At 46.6% G+C, this 23,128-nt stretch overlaps 1 protein-coding gene across 1 annotated transcript in view; it reads right to left on the reverse strand.

Annotated features, from left to right (window-relative positions):
• Positions 1 to 165: 165 nt before the first annotated feature.
• Positions 166 to 23,128, reverse strand: part of NDUFA9 (NADH:ubiquinone oxidoreductase subunit A9) — a 40,353-nt gene continuing 17,390 nt past the window's right edge. The window contains exons 5-11 of the mRNA XM_075552189.1: positions 21,907 to 22,048; positions 16,891 to 16,993; positions 15,400 to 15,467; positions 11,733 to 11,809; positions 6,414 to 6,509; positions 2,753 to 2,819; positions 166 to 439 (exon numbers count right to left, since the gene is read on the reverse strand). Of these exons, the coding sequence (XP_075408304.1) occupies positions 269 to 439; positions 2,753 to 2,819; positions 6,414 to 6,509; positions 11,733 to 11,809; positions 15,400 to 15,467; positions 16,891 to 16,993; positions 21,907 to 22,048 (724 nt within the window). The 3' untranslated portion in view covers positions 166 to 268. The remainder of the gene's footprint in view (positions 440 to 2,752; positions 2,820 to 6,413; positions 6,510 to 11,732; positions 11,810 to 15,399; positions 15,468 to 16,890; positions 16,994 to 21,906; positions 22,049 to 23,128) is intronic.

Below are 23,128 nucleotides of genomic sequence, written 5' to 3' on the forward strand. Positions count from 1 at the left end.
ATGCGCGGGAGAAAGGAGAGGGCTTCCAGAGTTAGTGGAAAGTCCCATTATTTTTACTTCAATTTCCCACAATGGACGTTCCCCCAAATTTAAAGGAAGTTATACTCAATTATTAAGAAACTGGATTTCCCAGTCAGTAAACCACGGAAGAAAATGCTGCAGCAATTCATGCGAGACATTTTAATAGGTCGTGTCCCTATGTACAAGGTTCTCTGAAGAACGGGGGTAAGCTTGAGTGGCGTCACACACCAGGGCTGCTCCGGGCTCACTACACGTTGATGGTCTTGGGCGGCTTCACGTCCTCGATTTCAGCAGACAGCCAGCGGTACGTACGGTGGCGACGCAGCACCTCAATGGCTTTGAGTTCCAGGGGTGTTGCCTGGATGCCCAGGTCTTCTAAGCCAGGCAGGTGAGGCAATCTCATGTCTGAGATGTGAATCTTCGAGGAAACAAAGAACCACAGGGGCACTGAGAAGTGGGCGGGACTCATGAGTGCTGCCCTGACAAACCTTTAAACCGCCGCGCTAACCTGTCTCCCATTCCTGGGCATCCACGGTTTTCAAGCACTAGGTGGTAGCGTTTCATCCCTGGAACTTACAGAGAACACAAAACTGGGCTTACAAAAGAAACAAGCAAAACCCAGGCAAGGTCATGGGCGATGAGATCAGAAGTGGCTGAGTCCATGAGCACAGGACATGGCCTCTAGAGGAGCCTTTCCTCAGATCGCCACAGAAATGCACCCAAGGAGGCCACCAATGACCTCTGCCCCAGGTTCTACACAGGAGAGTTCGGGTCACGAAAGCGGAACTTTGGGATGAGAGCTTGCAAACCAGAGAGCCAGCGATCACAAAGGCGCCCCCCCCACGTGATGGCTGCACCAATGGGCTCAAGCACACCAACTGTGGAGTCGGCACAATGAATGTTGGACTGGAAATAATGCTGCCCGGAGCTGGAGTCAACTCCATGGCAACTGACAGCAGCAGGCAAGCCCAACTAGCGGGTGCCCCAATTCTCCCTGAGAGCCCTCGCTCTGGGTACAGCTGTTCTGCCTCAGTCTCTAACTGTTGGATTGCGAAATTCATGTAGTACTTATTCGCTGCCTATTAAAAAAGGAATGGTTCGTTCCAGCTACTCTGAACCTGGTTGGCCTGTGTTTACCCCAGAGCTAACAAGCCCGACGCCCAGTCAGAGGTCCCATATCTAGTGCAAGCACACGAAGAAAAGGCAGCCTGCACAAAAAGCAGCACCGGTCCCTGGCCTGCTAGTGGAGAGCTGGCAGTTCTTTCGGTAGAGCGCTATAAGGCAGTCTCTGACTCAAACGCAAAGTCCACTTACTATAGCAGTACCTTCTTCATTAGAAAGGTAAGCGTCGCACCCCTCACCAACATAAAGGGCATCTTGAGAAAGGCCTCAGGTTTCCACACAGTCCCTATCAGAGGGGAGGCTGTCAATCTTCATGGGATCAGAAAGCCTCATCTTTCTCCCCGGGTACAGCTGCTGGGCTTGAACTACTGACTTCTCAATTGGCAACCTGACCCACTCTGCCACCAGGGCTCCTCAGACAACTCTAGTACAGCATACCAGAGCAGGAGAAAAGAGGCTGCTGGCACTCAGGGCTGGTGATCAGGCCAAGAAATGAAGCCGCACCTGTGAGCCTACAGAGAGCAACTGGAGCAAGCATGAGCCTGGGAGGGGCGTTCTGACACTACGTCAAGATGGAGAAGAGCTGAGGGCGGAGGGCAGCAGACTGAGAAGCCTGGGCCAGCAAGGCGGGAAGTTGGAAAATGTACCGTGGCCAGAATCCTGGTGGGAAGACAGGCTTCTAAGAAAGAGCGAGTCCCCTCTGACAGATGCTGCTCACAGATGCAGTGAGTGAGGTCGGGGAACGGACGGCTGAGTTTGGCAGGGTGGCGACCAGGGGTGGCCTTGAAATGAACAGTTCCAGTGCTGCGACGGGAATGGGTTAAGCAGGGGTCCTCAAACTTTTTAAACGGGGCCAGTTCACTGTCCCTCAGAGCCATTGGAGGGCTGGACTATGAACAAATTCCTATGCACACTGCACATATCTTATTTTGAAGTAAAAAACAAAATGGGGAAAACACCCGGCAGGCCGGATAAATGTCCTCGGCGGGCAGCATGTGGCCCACAGGCTGCAGTGTGAGGACGCCTGGGTTAGGGAGAGATTGGGGGGGAATCTGGCAGCAGTGGGCAGCCACAACTCTCTGGAGGGGTTATACTGTAAAGGTCAGAGGCAAACAGGGCGGGAGCGTGAGGGGCACATGGCGAGGGTGAGAAGGAGGCATTTGCCATTTTGGAAAATAAAGGAGGGCAATCCAGGCTCCCTAGCACCTTGCTGGGAATGGCCCAGTAGGGAAGGGCGATTGGACATGTGAGAAGGTCAGGGAGGAACAGCCCTATGGTGGGTTGCGAGTAGAGCAGACTCCGTCAGTGCACAGGAGCGAGGAACATATCAGACGTGCACATGAAGTGAAATGAACCCAGGCAAGGGAGCACGCAGACACAAGAATCCCATCCTATCTTGCCCCAGCCCCAGCGGCAGAGTGGTTAAAAGGTGGACAACGGTGAACAGTTGCAGTCTCAGGGGCTCACAGGGGCACTTCTACCCTGTCCTTGAGAGTCACAATGAGTTGGCATCAACTCCATGGCAGTGAGGTTTTGTTTGTTTAGCCTTCTTGGTGACTCTCAGCAGAGTGCTCACCTGGGCAGGCAAGTACTACCCTGCTACACTTACCCGCTCCACTTTATCCCTCGTGGTCCAGGGCTCAAACGGACTCATCTCAAAGAGTCTTGCCACCAATCTGGATAAAGAATAAAGAGATCGCACGTGAAAAGGGCCCCCCCACCGATCAAGCGCTCAGGAAGCCAGTGCGAACCAAAGGAAGAGAGGCCCCGGTGGAGGAGGGAATTGGCTGGATTTTTTCCTTCTGTTTAAATAACCGACCTTGGCGCCTGGGAGCTTAAGTCCCCTGTCAGTCCCTTTCCTCCTTTCGGACCCACCCCGTCTGACCACTGAGACATACACTGCAATTAAACCACCCACAGCTGCAAAGCACACAAAAGCCAAACCCCCAACCAAACCCAGAGCCATCCAGTCCACTCCAGCTCTCAGTGACCCCACAGAACTGCCCGCTGTGGGTTTCTGAGCCTATACATCTTTATGGGACCAGACAGCTTCAATTTGCTCTCACAGAGTAGCTGGTGGGTTTGAACCGATGATCAGATGGTTAACAGCCAACAAAGTCATCAAGACCCCATAAACAAATAGAAGAGATCCAATCAATACTCATTAAGGTCTGGGAAACTCCATTCTCACTTAAGTCTTCACATGGAAATATGCTGCTGGTAGGAAAATAGGCAACCTGAGTGGTGTGCAGTCCCAGAGGGCAGGAACCTTTAGAGAACAGATCCCCAAAGTAAGGAGAGAGCCAAGACTTGCAGCCTATGGCAGGAGGAAAACATAAAGCCTGGGACGAGGGACAACCTCTCCACATCAATGCTCACCCCTCTGCTAATAAAAACAGAGCACTTGCCTTACAAGGCACCTGAGAGACTGTCTCAGGGCTCCTCAGAGCAGTGGATTTCTAATTAGTGGCCGAGGAACCCGAGGATTTCCTGAGGCCCGACTGTGTAACCTGCATGTTCTGCAATCACTCTTGTCCTTCAGAGTGGGGGAGATGGGGGGAGAAGGGGAGACCCAATTGCAATGATCAATGTAAAAAACCCCCACCCCACTGAGGGGGACAAACAACAGAGACAGTGGATGGCATAAGGTATGAAAATAACAATAATTTATCATTTACCAAGGGTTCACGAGGGTAGAAGGGTGGGAAAGGAGGGTTGGGAAAACAAAGAGGAGCTGATAACCAAGGGCTCAAGTAGAAAGAAAATGCTTTGAAAATGATGATGGCAAGAACAAAAAATCATATCAGTGGCTGCACACCTCCATGATACGATCGCTGAAGATAAACGGGTGCATAGCAAATGTGGCGAAGAAAGCTGATGGTGCCCGGCTATCGAAAGAGATAGTGTCTGGGGTCTTAAAGGCTTGAAGGTGAACAAGGGGCCATCTAGCTCAGAAGCAATAAAGCCCACATGGAAGAAGCACACCAGCCTCTGCGATCACGAGGTGCCAAAAGGACCAGGTATAAGGCATTATGCAAAAAAATACACACACACACACACACACACCATAGTGAATGAAGGGGGAAGTGCAGAGTGGAGACCCAAGACCCATTTGTCGGCCACTGGAGATCCCTTCATAGAGGGTTTAGGAGAGGAGATGGGTCAGTCAGGGTGCGATGTAGTACCGATGAAGAACACAGCTTTCCCCCAGATCCTGGATGCTTCCTCCCCACAACTACCATGATCCGAATTCTACCTTGCAGGACTGGATAGGGCAGAGGTTGTACACTGGTGCATATGGGAGCTGGAGGCACAGGGAATCCAGGGTGGATGATACCTTCAGGACCAGGGGTGTGAGGGGCGATGCTGGGAGAATAGAGGGTGAGTGGGTTGGAAAGGGGGAACTGATTACAAGGATCCACATGCGACCTCCTCCCTGAGAGATGGACGGCAGAGAAAGGGGGGAAGGGAGACTCCGGACAGGGCAAGATATGACAAAATAACAATGTATAAATTACCAAGGGCACATGAGGGAGGGGGGAGTGGGGAGGGAAGGGAAAAAAAAAGAGGACCTGATGCAAAGGGCTTAAGTGGAGAGCAAATGCTTTGAGAATGATTGGGGCAGGGAAATGTGTGGATGTGCTTTATACAATTGATGTATGTATAGGTATGGATTGTGGTAAGAGTTGTATGAGCCCCTAATAAAATGTAAAAAAAAAAAAAAAAAGACAGAAGGTACATGAATCAAATCCCCTAGCCACTCCTCAGAAGGAAATTGAGGTTCTCTAAAACTGTAAAAATTTACAACCTTGGAAACCCTAATATATGTATAATATTATATGTATTATATGTATACATATGTGAACCTCAGCAGTCAAACACACACAATGGGAAAATACATCCTTCATGAAGGTAAACAATGTTACTACAAAAGAGAATCAACAAAAACAATATCTGAAAATACCAAACGCAATTCAGGTTTTGCCTATTTTTCAAGAAATTTTTAAAGGTTATATAAAGAAACACAAATCTGTAGCCTAAATTCAATGAATAAAAACATAACAAACTAAAAAAAATGATGGCAACATATGTACAAATGTGTTTGATACAATTGATGTATGCATTGTTAGAAGAGCTGTAGAACCCCCAATAAAAATGATTTATAAAAAAAAAAAGTTTTACCTTCAGCAGAAACATGAGCAGTATTCTGGGTTCCTCGCCCTCAACCACGGAATCAGTTGCTAAATCCTGAACCCCATCAAGAAATCCATTTCTCTGCCTCCCTGGTGCTCCTGCTACAGAAGCTGGGTTCGGCTCACTGGCACACAACAGCGCAGCCACTACTGCTACATTACCAACTGGTCTCGTGAAATCCAGTCCATTTTTCACACTCTGGTAAAAATGAAGTTTCAAAATGATTAAATCTGGGCAGGCTGTTCCATATGACTGAGTAAATCCAAAACTCTGAACCAAGCCTCAGTAAGAAGACAAGGCAAACTACAAGGTGAAGTCTGAGCCAGCCGGCTCCTTTCCTGAGCCATCATCAGACTAGTTTCACCAAAAAGGGCCCCTGCTCACCTGTGAGTGGGTGTACAAAACAAAGGCACACCTGACGGCTCCTTACACCCTTCCAAGCAAGGTATTTCCCCAAACTAAAGCCCACTAGTTTTCTCAGGGACAATTTTTAAAAGAAAACATTTTATTGGAGGTTCTTACAGCTCTTCTAACATTCCACACATCAACTGTATCAAGCATAATATTTGTACGTATGTTGCCATCATCATTTTCTAAACATTTACTTCCTATTTGAGCCCTTGGCGTCAGCTTTCACATGGAGAATTTATAGAATTTTGCGATCAACCTTCGCACGTAGGTGGTTTAAACCTTCAGTGGCTGAATCTCAAAATGCAGTGTTTTTTCATCGGCTCTCCTACAGCCTGCCCTCAGCACACCTGCAGCACCTCCCGTTTCAAGGCAGACACTGGCCCTCTGTGAAACAAGCACAGTCTCTCTCACCCTAAGGCTGTGACCCTTTCATACATTTCCTCCTGTGTTGACCCCTCCCCCAAACCTTGTTACTTCATCACTATCATTTTGCTACTGTTATGAATCGGGCGACCCCTGTGAAAGGGTCGTTCAACACCCCCCTCCCCTTTCCCCGAGAGGTCGGGACCCCCGGGTTGAGAACCGCTGCCCTAGGGGAAGGCATCAGGAGACGTGTCTGCAGCAGCTCTCTCCCAGCAGGAGCACAGAAGCAGCACTTGACTTACAGGTAGGCAAAGTGTGGCAGGGGGTACGGGAGGAAGAGTCTGTGAGCCGTAGCGAAGATGTATTGTATCAGGTCCAAGAGGAGGTACCGGTTTGGCCTACAAAAAGAAAAATCCAAACTCTTCAGAGGGCTGGCTCCTCATACAGTTCCCTATTCAATTTATCACAATAACATGTGAAACCCTGTGAGTTGTACGAAATACAGACCAGCAAAAAGAAAGTCACTCATAACCCCCCCAGGGAAATCCATCCAATGAGTTCCCGCCCCTACAAATACAGTTTGCGAAGAAATACAAGATGATGTCATGTATCCTATTCTCTACAGTTTTTTTCATTTGGCATACATCACAATCACCTTTAATGTCATTAAATATTCTACAGCATGTTTAATGATTCCACATTTCCACTGCCTATTATTCTAAATTATTTAGCCAATTTGCAGTTTAGGGATAATTAAGCTGTCTTGTTTTTCCTTTTACAAATACTGCAATGGACACTTTTGTAAGAAATAATTGCACCTATTCTTGATTTGTACTTAGGATGATTCTAGAAATGGCATTGGGTCAGTGTATTTTGAAAGATAAAGCTTTTCATGAATACTTCTAATCAAAATCATCCATTTTTCTTTTATGGTTTGGTTTTATATTATCAAATCCTTCTCTAGTCTCAATTATGTACAGTCCCATTCACATTTTTGTCTAATGCTTTTAAGTTTTTTGTTTGTTTAACCATAGAGGCTCCTGTTGAATAGAGTCAAGATGTAATTATATTTCTCCCAAATGGTTTCCAATTGCCTCAACACCTTTCACTACTAATCTACTACTCCGACCTTGCGTGTCATTTGCATTCTCTCCCTTATGATGCATTTACTAGATTCTTACATATCCATCTGTGAGAGTGCGCTTCCAGAATTTGTTCTCTACTCATCTGGATACTTTGGCATCTACTTAACACAGTATTAGTCCATTACCATCGCATTGGACAGCATTTACTATCTCTTGAGCCATTTCCCTAAGACTTTTGCCTCCAGAAGTCTGGCACAGCTGAGAGCTGAAGGAGGTAATTCTGTGAGAACTTCATTATTCGGATATAGTTAAAACTGGCAAGAAGATGTCAGCTACAGCATGTATCAGACACAGCTCCTGACTGGCTTCCGCCAGATTCCAGAATGATTTGCAGGGCTCCTGGTACGGCATATGATGCATGCTTTGCCGAAGAATCACATGTAATCTTTACAATGACAAGCAACACTGATACTGTGGGTAAGCAAACTACACCGAATACGTTGCATCTTCAGCCATTCTAAAGTATTTGTGTTGCCTTCTCTGCCTGAACCTGTAGCAAGACAAAGGGAAGAGAAAACACAACCTGACTGGCTTCACCTTCCACGTAGTTACAAACACTAACGTCGGGAGGATCACTCAGTCCTGGTTGGCAGTCCCATGTTCTAGAAAGTACTCTATTCCTGTTCACCCGGGATAGTTCTTATTTCCCCCCACCCTCAAATGTTTCAGAGATCTCTCAGGCCCACCCCACGCTACCTTTTAGCCAGTGGTCTCCTCACATTTCAATGAGAAACAAAATATTCCCTTAAGTTTCTATGATCGAGTCTTTTCCCTGTGGAGAAGGAAGTGGTTGCCTCCCATGTGGGCCAATCCCCTGGCCGCCATCCTGAAATCAACCTTTCTCAATTATTCAAGGAGTTGGCTCCTTGGTTCTTTTTCCTTATCTGTGAAATCTCCAACTGCTGGCTCTCTCCTGGATCACTCATATTAATTATAAGCCTGCTCTACCATTGCCCTAGTCCAAGACATACGGCCACTGGCTGGACACCCTTTGTCACCAACCACCTCTTCATCCTCCTCCCTTTTCTCTGCTCCTGTCTGTACCAAACCTTCTCCAAAGAGTTATCTACCCGTGGCCTCCACTCTCTCCTGTCACTGAAATTTTAGCTGCCTGTGTTCTCATTGCTCCAATGACACTGTTCATTGGGCCACAAGTCTCCAGTTGTCACTCCCTCACCTCTGCCGACTCCCTCCATGAAACACGCTGTCCACTTGCTCTCTTGAGGGCACCCATCTCCTGGTGCACTTTCCAACTCACTCCCTTCCCTGCGTCTTCCTTTCTTTTACTTTGCTTAGTACTTGCGTGTTCATCACTAGTCTATAAGCTCCATGAAGGCTGAAATGGTGTCCATCCTATCCACTCTCAAGAGCATAATTGAAATACTAAAACTTCACTCATTATAAGTGTTCCAGTTAATGTGTTTTAGTCAATTTGCTGGGCTGTACAATTATCACCACTATCCAGCTTGAGAGTATCTTTCTTACCCCAGTAAGATCCTCCCAGCCACTGACGGCTACTCCGTGTTCCCAACCTCAGTCTCAAGCAACCGCAACTCGAATCTGTCTCTACAGATAGATTCTCATATGAGTGCAGCTAAACAATACGTGGTCCTTTCAGTCTGCTTTCTCCTTCTGCCTCCAGTGTTTTCAGGGGTCACCCATGTGATCACACGTCAGTGTTGCAATGCCCTGTATGTCACATCTCCTTTATCCATTCTTGGGCAACCACCATTAGAACTGCTTCCAGTTTGGGGCTGCTATGGTCACGGTGCTTTGAACATGTATGTTCCCGACTTTATATGGACATGTGATCGCTTGGGTAAATCCCTCGGAGTGGAATTGCTGAACTGCATGGCAAACGTTAAGGAGTGCTGGTGGCGCCGTGGGCTAGCTCTTGGACTGCTAGCTGCAAGAGTGGTGGTTCAAAGTCACTAGTCACGTCATGGGCAAAAAGAAGAGGCTGTCTGCGCCCGTAAGGACTTACAATCTCGGGAGCCCTCTAGGGGGTCGCTTATAAGATGGATTTGGCTCGATGGCAATGGGTGCTGCTTTTTCTCGGTGGTAAATGTGAGAAGTCATAGCGATGCAGTGGTTAAGCCTCCGTTGCTAACCGAGAAGCTGGGAACTTGCAACCACTCAGCACTTCTATCCCATCCTGTAGGGTAGCGATGGGTTAGAATCAACTCAGTCACAATGGGGTTGGTTTTGGGTAACCTCTCAAGAAACAGCCAAGCGGTCTCTAAAGAGGGGCACACGTTCCACCCCAACAGCAGCGTGTGAGTGAGTGCCTGTGTCTCCGCACCTCTGCCAACACGCGTTACTGCGCACTGCTCTCCCTGCGATCCTGGTGCGCGCCCCCTGCAGGGCCTACGATGCAGTGGCTGTGTCGCGTCACCTCCACTTCACAATGACCCCGTAAGCCACATGTGAGGAAGACTGGCCTCCACGGGAGTAGGTTATCCAGAAGCCGATCACCAGGTCTTTCTTCCCAGCCAGCAGCTAAGCACATTAGTGGCCTGCTTTCCAGACACTAGTATGTTGTTTAGAACAAAATGTCTATTGAGATCTGTTGCCCGTCTTTTGGTTGGTCGTCCTCTCTCGTGATTGAGTTGTCAGAGTACCTCACACAAGAGTGCTGGGACACAAGTTCTTTGGCGGACCATGCCCACGTCCTCCTCCAGGCTCTGACCAGCCTTTTCACTTTCTTGACAGTCAGTGTCTTTTGAAGCGCAGTTGTTTTTCATTTTGATTAACCCCAACTTATCAGTGCTTTCTCTTATGAATTGTGCCTTTGATAGTGCATCTTTTTTTGGGTGGGGGGACTTAGCCAAAGTTTTAGAAGATTTTCTCCTATTTTCTTTCTAACAGTCTTATCATTTGTGAGTTAATGTGTATGGAGAGGGTCTACGTTCATCTTTTTTCAAGTATGTCTACTCGCACCATTTCCTTGACTGGCCTACACAGAACTAAGGAGACCAGGCAGAGAGGGGTTCTGTCAAGATTCTCAGTGTTGTTTTCATCGATCTCTGAGTCTACTCTGAAGCCACGAAGACGCTGTGATAAAAAAATGTAGCTATAGAATAAGTTTTGAAATCAAGAAATTTATATCAAATTTTATTCTTCATTTTCAAAATAGTTTTCGCTAATCTGGATCAGCAAAGCATTACCATACAAATAGAGAATCGATTTTTCACTTTAAGAAAAGGAAAAAACCCTAAGGGAAATTTAATAAAATTGTGTTGAATCTGTAGATAAATTGGGGCATGACTGTCATTTTAGCAATCATGAGTTTTCTAATCCATGGATACTTTAGATCTTTAAATTCCTTCAAAAATGCTATGTGATTTTCAGCATACAAGTTCTGTACTTTCTTAGTTAACTGTTTCTAAGTATTTTATTCTTCGGGAGACCATTGCGAGTAACGTTTCTTTGTTTCACATTCACATGGTTCATGGCTAGCATTCAGAAAGCAAGGGTTCTCTATTGATCCTAGATCACGTGCTCTTGCAGAACTTGTTCATTCATTCTAATAGTGATGCTGTAGGCCATCAAACATTTAATGAAGGGCAGGGCATGCCAATACCACATTCACTAATAACAGAAAACGAGGAGTGAAATCGAGGTCTCCTGCCTCTGCGTTGGCCAGAGGGAGCTTACGAGCTGTTGAGTCAGAGACCTTTGCCTTTCGAGGACGTCAGGCACCATCAGTCTGCTTCATGGTAACAGCCTTCTACAGCCAGTATCAGGGGAATTTGGCACTTACCAATCTGGCAGATTTTACTGCAGTTTTTGACTCACAGTTAATTCAACAACAAGATTTTAAGCATAGTTGGGATGTGACTTCATAATCTCAGATGTCACAAACCTTAGCAAGGTTCAGTCTCTCTGAGGACACATTTCAGCCAAGAGAGCATATAATAAATAATCAGTACCACACAGCAGGAGCATGAGGGGACTTCAAAAAGTTCGTGCAAAAGTGGAATTAGAAAGTAAAGCACTTTTTCTAAGAACTTTTTGAAGTCCCCTAATATTATACCCTAAGGCAGCCATTGCCAGCCTTTCGTGGTATGGCAGCACCTGTCCGCATTCGTTTGGGATTTGGGGCTTTGCAGCAGTCCTTGTCTATCATGAGGAAAAGCACTGGAGTAGACAGACCACTCATGAGATCACCGGGCTGAGAATATGTAACGATCTAGTGATTCTCAAACTCTGGTGACAAAAAAGTCATTTGTTAATCCCGAGTCTCAATTTCCTTCAACTTCTAATTGAATAAAACCAGTCAGGAGACTTTGATGTGGATGCCTTTGAATAGCCTTTTGATATACATTGGCCTCAGAGCAAGGGGGAAAATGTTTCTACAATAAATACAGTGAAAGAAAGAAAACTGGTAGCTGGCTTGGAAATTACTGCTGTCCATCACTGGGATTCTATCACTGCCATCGGTAGCAGTTTTAAAGTCAAACTCTACCTACTTACCCAGTGAAGGCAAAGTCTTTCCCTTTGGCATCTGGATCCTTAATTGCATTAATAATTCCTTTGGATACATCTGCAACCTATAAGAAATTGTAACACGTTTAGTTTAGTATTGAAAGAAAAACCAGAAGAACAAGGGGGGGAGGGAAAAGGGAAGGAGGGAAGCAAAACAAACCAAATCAAAAGACAAAAACAAACAAAATAGCATCAGTAAGATAAAACAATGGCCATGTGCTGGTTTCACAACATTTCTTAAAGAATCTGTCTTCTTAAAAGCTTAAAACTATTCACATCAGAATGTTCAATGAAATATTCTGTCTAGTCAATTTCTTTTTAAATAGCTGCCAAGTATCAGAGCGAATCGAGTCGAGGGTCTTAAAAGCTTCTCTTCAAACAAGCAGCCATCTAAGTACGGTGTCAGTTCCTAAGGAGCACACGACTCTGTGGGATCCAAGGATTGTACAAAACAAAATCCAAGACCAGAGGAAGGAATTGTAGTAGAGCTTAAATTCTAAGCCCCCAGCTTGCAGAAGGCTCTGGATAGTCCTGCCCTCAGGCAAGTGCATTGGGAGTGGATTACTGGAGACACGGTTAGGTTAAAATTTAGCACATATCATTTGTTTTGCACTTTGAGTTGTTATTTGTTCTAGTTTCTATTGTGTTTTACTTTCCTTTGAAGTTTTTCTGCGTTTTACTTTATTGTTCTCATTGGGTTTTTTGATATGATTTTATGTGAAATGCAGGATATATGATCCATAGCAATTACATTAATAGCTCCTTAGGGTTATGGCAAGTGAGGTTGAGGGGTAAGAGGGTGCTAATAATAATGGGCACAAGAATGAAGAAAATGTTCACAATTTGGTTGTGGTGATGACTACACAACCCTTTTCAATATATTTAAACAATTAAATTGCATGATATGTGAATTACATACCAATAAAACTGTGATTTAAAAAAACCAAACCTTGCCCGGCTATCAAAAGAGATAGTGTCTGGGGTCTTAAAGGCTTGAAGGTGAACAAGCGGCCATCTAGCTCAGAAGCAAATAAGCCCACATGGAAGAAGCACACCGGCCAGTGCGATCACGAGGTGCCCAAGGGACCAGGTATAAGGCATCATGCAAAAAAAAAAAAAGATATAAGTGTGTGTATGCATGTGTATATATGTGTATATGTATATATGTATGTATATATATGTATATATATATATCATATTAAATGAAGGGGGAAGTGCAGAGTGGAGACCCAAGGCCCAAGTGTCGACCAATGGAGATCCCCTCATAGAGGGGTTTAGGAGAGGAGATGGGTTAATTAGGGTGTGAGGTAGTATCGATGAAGAACACAGCTTTCCCCCGGATCCTGGATGCTTCCTCCCCCCAACTACCATGATCCGAATTCTACCTTGCAGGGCTGGATAGGACAGAGGCTGTACACTGGTGCATATGAGGGTTGGAGGTACAGGGAATCCAGAGTGGATGATACCTTCAGGACCAAGGGTGTGAGGGACGATACTGGGAGAGTGGAGGGTGAGTGGGTTGGAAAGGGGGAACTGATTACAAGGATCCACATGTGACCTCTTCCCTGGGAGAGGGACAGCAGAGAAGGGGGGAAGGGAGACTCCGGATAGGGCAAGATATGACAAAACAACGATGTATAAATTACCAAGGGCATATGAGGGAGGGGGGAATGGGGAGGGAGGGGGGGAAAAAAAAAAGAGGACCTGATGCAAGGGGCTTAAGTGGAGAGCAAATGCCTTGAGAATGATTGGGGCAGGGAATGTATGGATGTGCTTTATACAATTGATGTATGTATATGTATGGATTGTGGTAAGAGTTGTATGAGTCCCTAATAAAATGTAAAAGAAGAAAAGAGAAAAAAATGATTAGGGCAAAGACTGTACAGATGTGCTTTATACAATTGATGTATGTATATACATGAACTGTGAAAAGAATTGTATGAGCCCCAATAAATTGTTAAAATTAAAAAAAAAAAAGAAAATGATTAGGGCAAAGAATGTACAGATGTGCTTTATACAATTGATGTATGTATATGTATGGATTGTGATAAGAGTTGTATGAGCCCCTAATAAAACGTTTAAAATTTAAAAAAAAAAAAAAAAAAAACCTGTCAAGGCTTTTCTGATTTGTCCCTGCCTACCAGTCTCCAAGCTCAGCTCTTACAGCACCGCCCAACACTGCTACTAAGCCATCGCCAATTAGGATGAAACTGCTAGTACTCCTAATATATTTTTAAAAACAATTTATTAGGGGCTCATACAACTCTTGTCACAGTCCATACATATACATACATCAATTGTATAAAGCACATCTGTACATTCTTTGCCCTAATCATTTTCTTTTTTTCCCCCCTGTTCTTTTTTTACATTTTATTAGGGACTCATACAACTCTTATCACAATCCATACATCAATTGTATAAAGCACATCCATATATTCCCTGCCCCAATCATTCTCAAAGCATTTGCTCTCCACTTAAGCCCTTTGCATCAGGTCCTCTTTTTTTTTTCCCCTCCCTCCCTGCTCCCCCCTCCCTCATGGGCCCTTGGTAATTTATACATTGTTATTTTGTCATATCTTGCCCTATACAGAGTCTCCCTTCCCCCCCTTCTCCGCCGTCCCTCCCCCAGGGAGTAGGTCACATGTGGATCCTTGTAATCAGTTCCCCCTTTCCAACCCACTCACCCTCCACTCTCCCAGCATCGCCTCTCACACCCTTGGTCCTGAAGGTATCATCCACCCTGGATTCCCTGTGCCTCCAGCCCTCATATGCACCAGTGTGCAACCTCTGCCCTATCCAGTCCTGCAAGGTAGAATTCGGATCATGGTAGTTGGGGGGAGGAAGCATCCAGGATCTGGGGGAAAGCTGTGTTCTTCATCGGTAGTACTCCTAATATTAAGGAGAAGAAAAAAAAAAGATTCTATATGGTTTAGCCCAGTGACCTTCAATAAAGGATGGGTTTCCCTGTCCTGGGACATTTGGCAATATCTGGAGACATTTCCAGTCACCTGAAGTTGAACGAGGGAAATGCTTCTAGCATCCGGCGGGTCACAGGCAGAAACGTGCCCACACATCCTACAACAGTGCCCACAACCAGAAGCCCGCTGCCCTACATGCTCCATCGTGCCACTGTTGAGAGACTGGCTCAACCGAATGTGGAACTCAATCTGACCCTTCCTTGCTGGGGCCCTGGACAGACTGTTTCCAATTCCCATCATCGGACTTACTCTTGGCCCTCTTTAAAGCCTCGCCTTGGATGCCTACTTCTGGGAGACCTTTCCAGATCAATACATCTCGATTAACTGTCCCTCCAAGTGATTACATAAAGCCCTCTGCTTAGCATAAAACTTACCACATGTTATGATAATTACCTTCCCTGCCTCTCACCGAGCGACTTGAGGACAGTAATTTGTGCCTGCCTAGTTAATCGCTGTATCACACATGGCACGGACAGCATCCGGCACCTTAACGTTCAATACATTGTGCATAAACAAATGATCTCTATCTGTATCGCATCTAAACTGAGAGGCATCCAGTTGAAGCAAACTGACCAAGAAGAAAATGATAGAGACTGGACTGGGATGAAACCAGACTGCTCACCTGAATCTGAACTGGGCTAGGGCTCTTGCTAAATCTCTTGCCCTAGGGTACTTACATACACTGGTTGTTTCTCTGTCTTCAGCCCCAAGGAGATAAGAGGCACGCCACCAAACCAGCGAATATCTGGCAGAAGAGAGAACGACAGCCCACTTTAGAAGGCCTCCGCTGCGATAAAAACCCACTGACTTTAAGCTGATTCCGACTCGGAGCGTCCCTGTGGGGGCCCTCCAATCCCCCACTTTAGAGTAGGTTTGCATAAAGGAAATAATGAAATAAATCCTAGCTGTGTCTAAAGAAGGTAAAGCTCCTGTAAGAAGCTGCAAATTGTTTTGCAGACAAGAAACACGGAAAGGAAAACCACCAGCTGTTTAAGAGAGAACAGAGGTCCAGTGGCCTGGCGTCGTCTGTCTTCTCAATGATGGCAGCACCCACGACGCAACTCTAAGACCGTCCCCTTTCTAAGGAGGACACGGGAACCCACAGATCTGTGATTTTAAAGCACACGCTCACTTGCCGCTGAGTTGACTGCAACTCAGGGCAACCCCAGGTGTGTCAGTCGACCTGCGCTCCTTTGGGTTACGGCCTCCTCGAGTGGAGCCACCAGACTTTCGGTTAGCAGCTGAGCACTTAATCATCTGCACCACCAGGGATCCTTTAAGACAAGTCTACTTAAATAAAAAAAGTAGGAACCTGGTGAAAAGCATTAAAAAAAAAAAAAACCCTCAGCCTAGGATAGTAACCAGTTCGTATGGAGTCAGCCGACTCTCCCGTGAGTCAGTACAGACTTGAACCTCCAACCTTTCCCATAACAGTGAAAACATTTGTGCCCACAGGAACAGCCAAATCATTATGTATCCATCTCCAAGCCCTTTCAAAGGAGCCCCGGAGGTGTAGAGGGTTACGGGTTGGGCTGCTAACCCCAGGGTAGGAGGTTTGAGAGAAACAGCCACTCCAAAGGAGAAAGGTGAGGCTCTCTGCTCCTGTGAAGACATATAGCCGTGGACACCCACAGGAGCAATTCCACTCGGCCCTACAGGTGTAGCTATGAATTGGAACCAACTTGACCAGGGCTGTAAGCACTTACCATAAAAATGGCTCTTCATTAAGAAGACCTGTAAAACGTGCCTGAGATGTTACCCTTGGGCTAACCTTCTTAATCAGCAGCTGAGTGAAGCTGCCACGTGAAGAGAAGGGGACGCAGGGGCTGCCCGAGGAGCATCACAGGGGCCTGCAATGCAGCGCAGCCTCGGCGCCTGGCTCCCTCCACCCTGCTCTCCAAGTACGCTCTCCTGAACAGACGGGGAGCCCCCACCCCGGACGGGTCACGGTCACACAGCTAGTTACCCACAGAGCCAACATTTACACTCCGGTTCCTGACTCCAAAAAAAATTATTTTTTCCATTAGCCAAAGTTGTTTCTTCTACAAGAAGGGCCGTGTTGACTATGACAACACAGTCCCCAAGTTGGAGACACTGTTGGCTGTACAGAACCCCCATTTGGTACGTGGTGTCCCCCCTCTCCTCTGCTACTATGGAGAAGCACGCACTTGCAAAGTAGTTGAGGAATCGATCTTCTCTTCCAAAGATGTCGGACGGCTTTATGATAGTGGCTTCTGGAAAGGCATCTCTCACTTCTTTCTCTCCAACAGCCTAAAATAAACCACCAGAAATGCTATTTTGAGTTCTGAGAGGAATGAACAAAGCTCCCATTCCTTCCACTATCAGAGCCCACAGCAGTGTTTGAAATATAAGTAATTTCAAAGATCACACTACCGGTCTGATTAAGATAATCAAGTACGAGTCTGAGTAGGTATCATACAAAACACAACTTACAGCTGTTTTTCCTTTGTTTTGACTATAATTTGGGCGAAAGTTTACATAGCAGATTTACTTTTCCTTCAGCAGCTCACACCCATTTTGTCTCATGACATTGACTGCAACCCACAAGGGAAACAGCACACTTCTCTGTAACACTTCTTCCCTGTGTTGCATTTCCTCTGTCCTCTTACCCACCACGTCCTGCCTTCTGAGCTTTACCTCTGGGCAAATGCTGCCCTTTTGATCCCACATGAGTGTTGCAATGCAATGGATTCTTTAATATAAGCTCTTTGGCCTTGGCTAAATAGCCTCTGCTTTCCCAATGGGTCAGGGGGTAAAGGGAAGGGAGGGGAGGGGAGGGAGAGGGGATTGAACGGGTTACATGATTCTGCTGTGTGTGACTGTCACCAGGGTTGATAGGGATGGCCATCCTGCTGGCCATCAGGAGGGAGCGCTCACTACCAGCAAGAGAATGGTAGGAGATCCAGGAGACAGCTTCTGACACCAGGAAAGTAGGAGAGCAGCAGCAATAGCAGAACTCGGGGCCAGGGCATGAGCCAGAGCAGAGGACTTCCCAGCCCACAGAGCAGTATACCTGAGACTGGCTTGTGGAGTGAGGTGCCTCTGTGCACTTAATGGGGGGAGCTGAGTTTGCTGACCCAGGGAGCTGGAGCTGAGTGCCTTCCCATTGAGGCTAATAGTAGAGGAACATGTCGAAAAGGGCTGCATTGTAACATTGCCCAAGCAAGGCAGTGGTCAGATCAAGAAGTTAAAGGCCAGAGAGAGGCCTGTCCATGGGCCCAGCAGAGAACTAACTACCAGGAACAACTGTATCCTGACCATTTGTCACGGGTTAACTTCCCTAATAAATGCCCTAATTGGGAGCATCGCCTTCTGTGAGTCCTGTGTGGTCACAGCCATGACTTTCAGGACCCAGCGGGAAAGTAAAGACTGTGAGAGAGCAAGTGAGTACACCTCCGTGTATGGATCACCTTATAAGTCTGTCTGTCTACTGCTTGGCATGGAGCAAGAGGCGAGTTCGGTTCCGGGCTTGAAGTGTCACAGTCTCAGTTCTGCCAGTCTTGTTCCACATTTTATCTCCTACTCCATTCAAACCTTCTACAGCTATCCCTTTCAGATACCGGGCACCACCTAGTTCTTCGGATCTCAGAGGCTGCGGCTGCACTGTATCCACGTGTCTTTGGTTTTCTCCACTTCCCTTTGTGGGATGGAGAGAGACCAATGGCAGGCTTCCCGTCCCTCTCACCTCGGATGGTCGCTCACAAGTGTTTATGACTCTAGTCACTATTCACCAAAGTAAGATCTACAACAGTGTAGATGTATTACACAGAATTTTAAAAACACACAAAGATGCTCTGCACTTCATAGCTCTTGTTGAGTTTCTGCGCATTTTCAGTTGAAGGATGCTTACACTCTAAGAAAAAGTCGGAGCAGAAAGTTTGCCACCTTCCAATGTTTCCTTCTAACTATAGGTTTTCTATTGCTGTCACAAACAAAGCCAAAACCTGGAGGCCTGCCAATGACAGGGGAAAGTGGGTTACTGGAAGTGGCAGCAGCAGACACTTCCGCAAAGGCAGTCCCAGGCAGTCACCAGCCTACCTAAGCTCCAACAATGCAATCCCCTTGCTGGTTATCAATTACTCACCTTGAACCTCTCTGGTCCATGAGTTTATCAACTCCAATGACCTCCTCTCTATTCTACTTCTGCCCTTCTAAAGACACCACAGCTCATATCAACACCAGAAAGTGCCCGTCCTCAGAAAAACTAAAGCATCCTACATGCTGATGACTAGCTCCTACCTGTTCAATGTGCTTGTCCTCTGTTTCCTAGATATCTGCTCCTCAGCCTTCTAAAGAATGCTAGTTCACTCACTGTCTTCTCACTCCATCGAGCCTTCTGTTTTCTGGGTTAGGTCCCATGGGCCATCTTTTCAATCGTTCTCAGAATGCTGTGCACTACCTTCCCCTTTTGCCCCTTACTCGACCCACCAGCCACGGTCCAAATCCCGGAAGAAGCCCCTTAGACTCGGTCTTTACAATCGCCTCAGAAGCAAGTGTAAGTTGGATCACGAAAAAGGAAGAGGGAAGAATTGATGTATTCAGAGTGTGGGGTCAACAAAGAATACAGAACACAGGGTGGGCTGGCAGAAGCAAGCCAGGTGAGAACCACCAGAATTGCTCCTTTTGGAAAAGCAAGGACGGTTAAGACGTAGACTTCCTTACTTTGGACACAACATCAAGAAAGACCAACTGCTAGAAAAGGACATCATGTTGGATGAAGTTGCGGACCAGCCAAAACGAGCGCCGCCCTCAACAGGATAGAGCACCACAGCGGTCCAAGAGCAGGAACACACTGAGGGCGGCGCGGGACCAGGCACACTCCACTCTGTGACACTGCAGGTGGCCGGAATCGCCACAACTCAGACAAACAGCCACACGAGGCCCTGTTTTTCTTTACTCCATCCAGGCATCAACCCCACTAGACAAATCCTTTAAGCCAAGCACTCCCACTGCCCTCAGAAGCTGGAGGAAAATAAGGCAAAGTCATGCATTAGGTAGGACCACTACAAGTTACGGCATCACATCTAACGGACCACCAACATTTCTTAGAAATACGGCTTTGTGCTACTAACTTACTCTTCCCAAGGACAACTTCTGCCACTTTCAATTCTCTTCGGAATTGCAGGCCTCCCTTTCTTTTTTCTTCCCGTCCGATTCAAAGGAAATGCCACACAAAATATAAGCCGGCATAGACACCACCTCACACTCCTACCAGCACAGGTGCAAGCATGGGCACTCACTTCCTCTCGCCTCCTGGGCACCGGCCCACGTGACGCGCTCTCCCACGGCCTGTCTCATCTCTTTACCAGCTCCCTCCATCAACATCAAACCATGTCAAGATCTTCTATCACAAAAGAAAATAAAACCCCCAAATGTACGTTAAAAAAAGAAACTCCCAACTCCACGTCTCTCTCTGGCTATCTGCGCTCTCTATCTCTTCTCACGCCATCAAACGACTTGGAAGTGTCATCTACTCTTACTGCCGCCCTCAGAGCCTGATTCTGCCCATACTTGCCCTGAAGCTATTCCCTTTAAAACAGTTCCTCAAGTGGTAGTGACACCCCAACCATAAAATTATTTTCGTTGCTACTTCATCACTGTCATTTTGCTACTGTTATGAACTGTAATGCAAATATGATATGCAGGATGTACTAGGGGGGCCCTGTGAAAGGGTCGTTCGACCCCCCAAAGGGGTTGCGACCCACAGGTTGAGAACCACTGTGCTAAGGTCACCAACATTCAAGGTCACCAACGTTCTCCACAATAACAGACGTAAAGGTGACTTGATAAGTCTCCTCTTCTTAGTAGTATATAATATATTCCTCCTCCTTCTGACACAGTCTCCTCTCTCCTTGTACAACCACATACTCCCCTGGCTTCCCTCTCACTTCTCCACGCTCAAGCTCCCTTAGTCTTGTGTGTTGCTTCTTACAAATACTCCCTCTTTTACAAGCCCATCATTCGTTAGTACTCCTCTTGCGTACAGCCCATGCCCCCCCCCTCTTGATCTGTACTTCTTCACTAGGCTTAGTACCCTCCCTGGCAATGCTGATGATTCCCAAATTGCTCTCGCTGACTCAGACCTGCGCTCCAGGATCACTAACTCCATTCACCACTGTGGCTTGGAGATGGATGTGCATCTGAAATGCAGCCCGTGTCCCAAAGCGGAACACCATCTTTCATTCGCTGTGAAAGAGCTGATCTTTGCTGCAGACTGGTCTTGCCAAAGGAGTTTAAAAGTACTGATGCCCAAGTGCCGCTCCCAAAGGCAGGGTTTCACTTCACCTGGGGTGCAGCCGGGGCACAATAATTTCCGTAAACGCCCTCAGTGGTTCCTAAGGCCTGCTTCTTCTCCAGTGTTTCCCATCTGGTGAAAGTCTCTTGAGTCACACTGACCGCCAGCCCTTTCTTTCTCTCTGCCGACACTTAGGACAGTCAGACAATCCCGTGAGTGCGAGGGCAGAGTACGCGGACAGCACGCACTCTCTGGACAACGAGTCTTATCAAGGACCTTAGTTGTTCCTATCAAGTTGACCCAAAACAGGCTCCTTAGGGCAGAAACCAATGGTTGGTGGACGATAACCCCAGCCAATGAAACCCCTTCAGAGCCCCGATCGCAAAGGCAGGTCAGGTTAGACTGGCTCCTAACGAGTGCGGTCAATTCCCAGGTGTGGTTAATAAGGCAAAGGGGTTTCTAGGAGGACACAAGCAGTCACGCGCGTAAACAGTTCCCTGGCAAACACTTCTCATCGTCCTCAGCCGTCACGTCACCTCTTGAGGAGTAGCATAAAATCACAACACGTAGGACACAGAGGAAGGTGGGCTTTCGCCTTAATAGGTGATGCAGATATGAGTCTTTGGCAAGAATCTCATTCTCTCTATTAAGACGTCTATTGTGTCATTCTTTTATGCTCCTAAGAAACTTTGACACATTCGAGATAAGTCAACAAGAAGGTTTTCCCATCTCTGAAAGTCTTTCAGTTCTCTGCAGACAAAAAGCAATCACCCAGAATGTCCCCGTGCATGTGCACAAACACCCTCCAGCTGTGCCGACGGAGAATTGGCAGCTTTTTCACGCCTGCAGACAGATGTCAACAAGGAGCACTTCACCCTCCATCCCTGTCTCGAAGGGGCCAGCACTCCCCCGTCCACAGGTTGCTCACCTTGTTCCTCAGATATCTAGAAGAGCTTTTAATATTAGCATTCAGATGAGAAATGTGAATCAATTTCTCAACTCCGGCTTCCTTGGACACTTGAGCAATTGCTTGGGGAATCTTCACATAGACATCTTCATAATCAAAGTTTCTGGAAAAACAAAGAAAAAATAGGTTAAGAACAATGAAATGACTTAATATTTCAAAGTTTTCTAGGGTTATCTGGATTTCATAAGTACCAGAATGCCACAGAGTTACACTTTTAAGCAGCAATGATTTAACGCAATACCCAAATGAATGCGGCGGTGGCGGTGGTTTTATTTCACAGGTCATAGTTGATTGCTTGTTGTACATTGAAAAATCCATCAGGCAGAATATTTTGTGTCTTCAAGGAATCCTGAGGCTGAGGTCCTTTAAGTAGCTCAAGTAACTGGCCAGGGAGAGAAGGTGGAAAGGTAGTGGGGGGAGGGGAATCACTTCTTGTCTCTGTGCCTCAGTTTCCTCAAGGGAGTGTTAGAAACAAACAAAAACACACTCACTGATTGAACTCCGCATTAGCAAAATGCTTACTCTGCACAACACACCATACTAGTCGGTATGGGTACCTGTGACTGGACGTGGTACCGTGAGAGACTCAATACATACGGCCCTTGTAACCACAGTCTTCATAACTCCCATCTGATATTTAAGTGGGCCTATGCAACTCAAGTGCTTGCGGCTCACCAAGACAATCCAATATTAGTTTACTAATATTGAAAATACTGTGCATGCCACCCTGGAAAGTTAGAGCAAACAAGATATGCAAATAAGACATGGCTCTTCTAGCCAGAGTTTCCCTAATAATGACTTTTGCCTGAGGGGTCTGATTAAGAGGTGGAGGAAATGCTAACAGGATTAAAGAAGTAACTGTTAGCAGGGCTAACAACCGTTGTAAAAACGTGGAAGTCTTAACACGGGCTTGGTCGATTTAGCCGTCCTGCTGGGCATAAAGTGAGCCATTTCAGCAGCAGAAGTGGGGATCTCATTGACAACAAGATCAAAGAGCCAGGCGTGGAGCAAACCCTTTGGATCTCCAGACCCCTGAACACTGAGCCTCCTAATTCCAGGAGACAGAGCCGTGACACCGGAGACAGAGGAATGGCAGCAGTAGAACTGAAAGCAAGAGTAAGAGACAGAGTGCTGGAAAGGCTTCCTGGCCCATAGAGCACCTACAGAGAATGCCTTTGGGCAG

This window comes from Tenrec ecaudatus, chromosome 6 (genome assembly GCF_050624435.1).
Source record: "Tenrec ecaudatus isolate mTenEca1 chromosome 6, mTenEca1.hap1, whole genome shotgun sequence".
Lineage (NCBI taxonomy): Eukaryota > Metazoa > Chordata > Mammalia > Afrosoricida > Tenrecidae > Tenrec > Tenrec ecaudatus.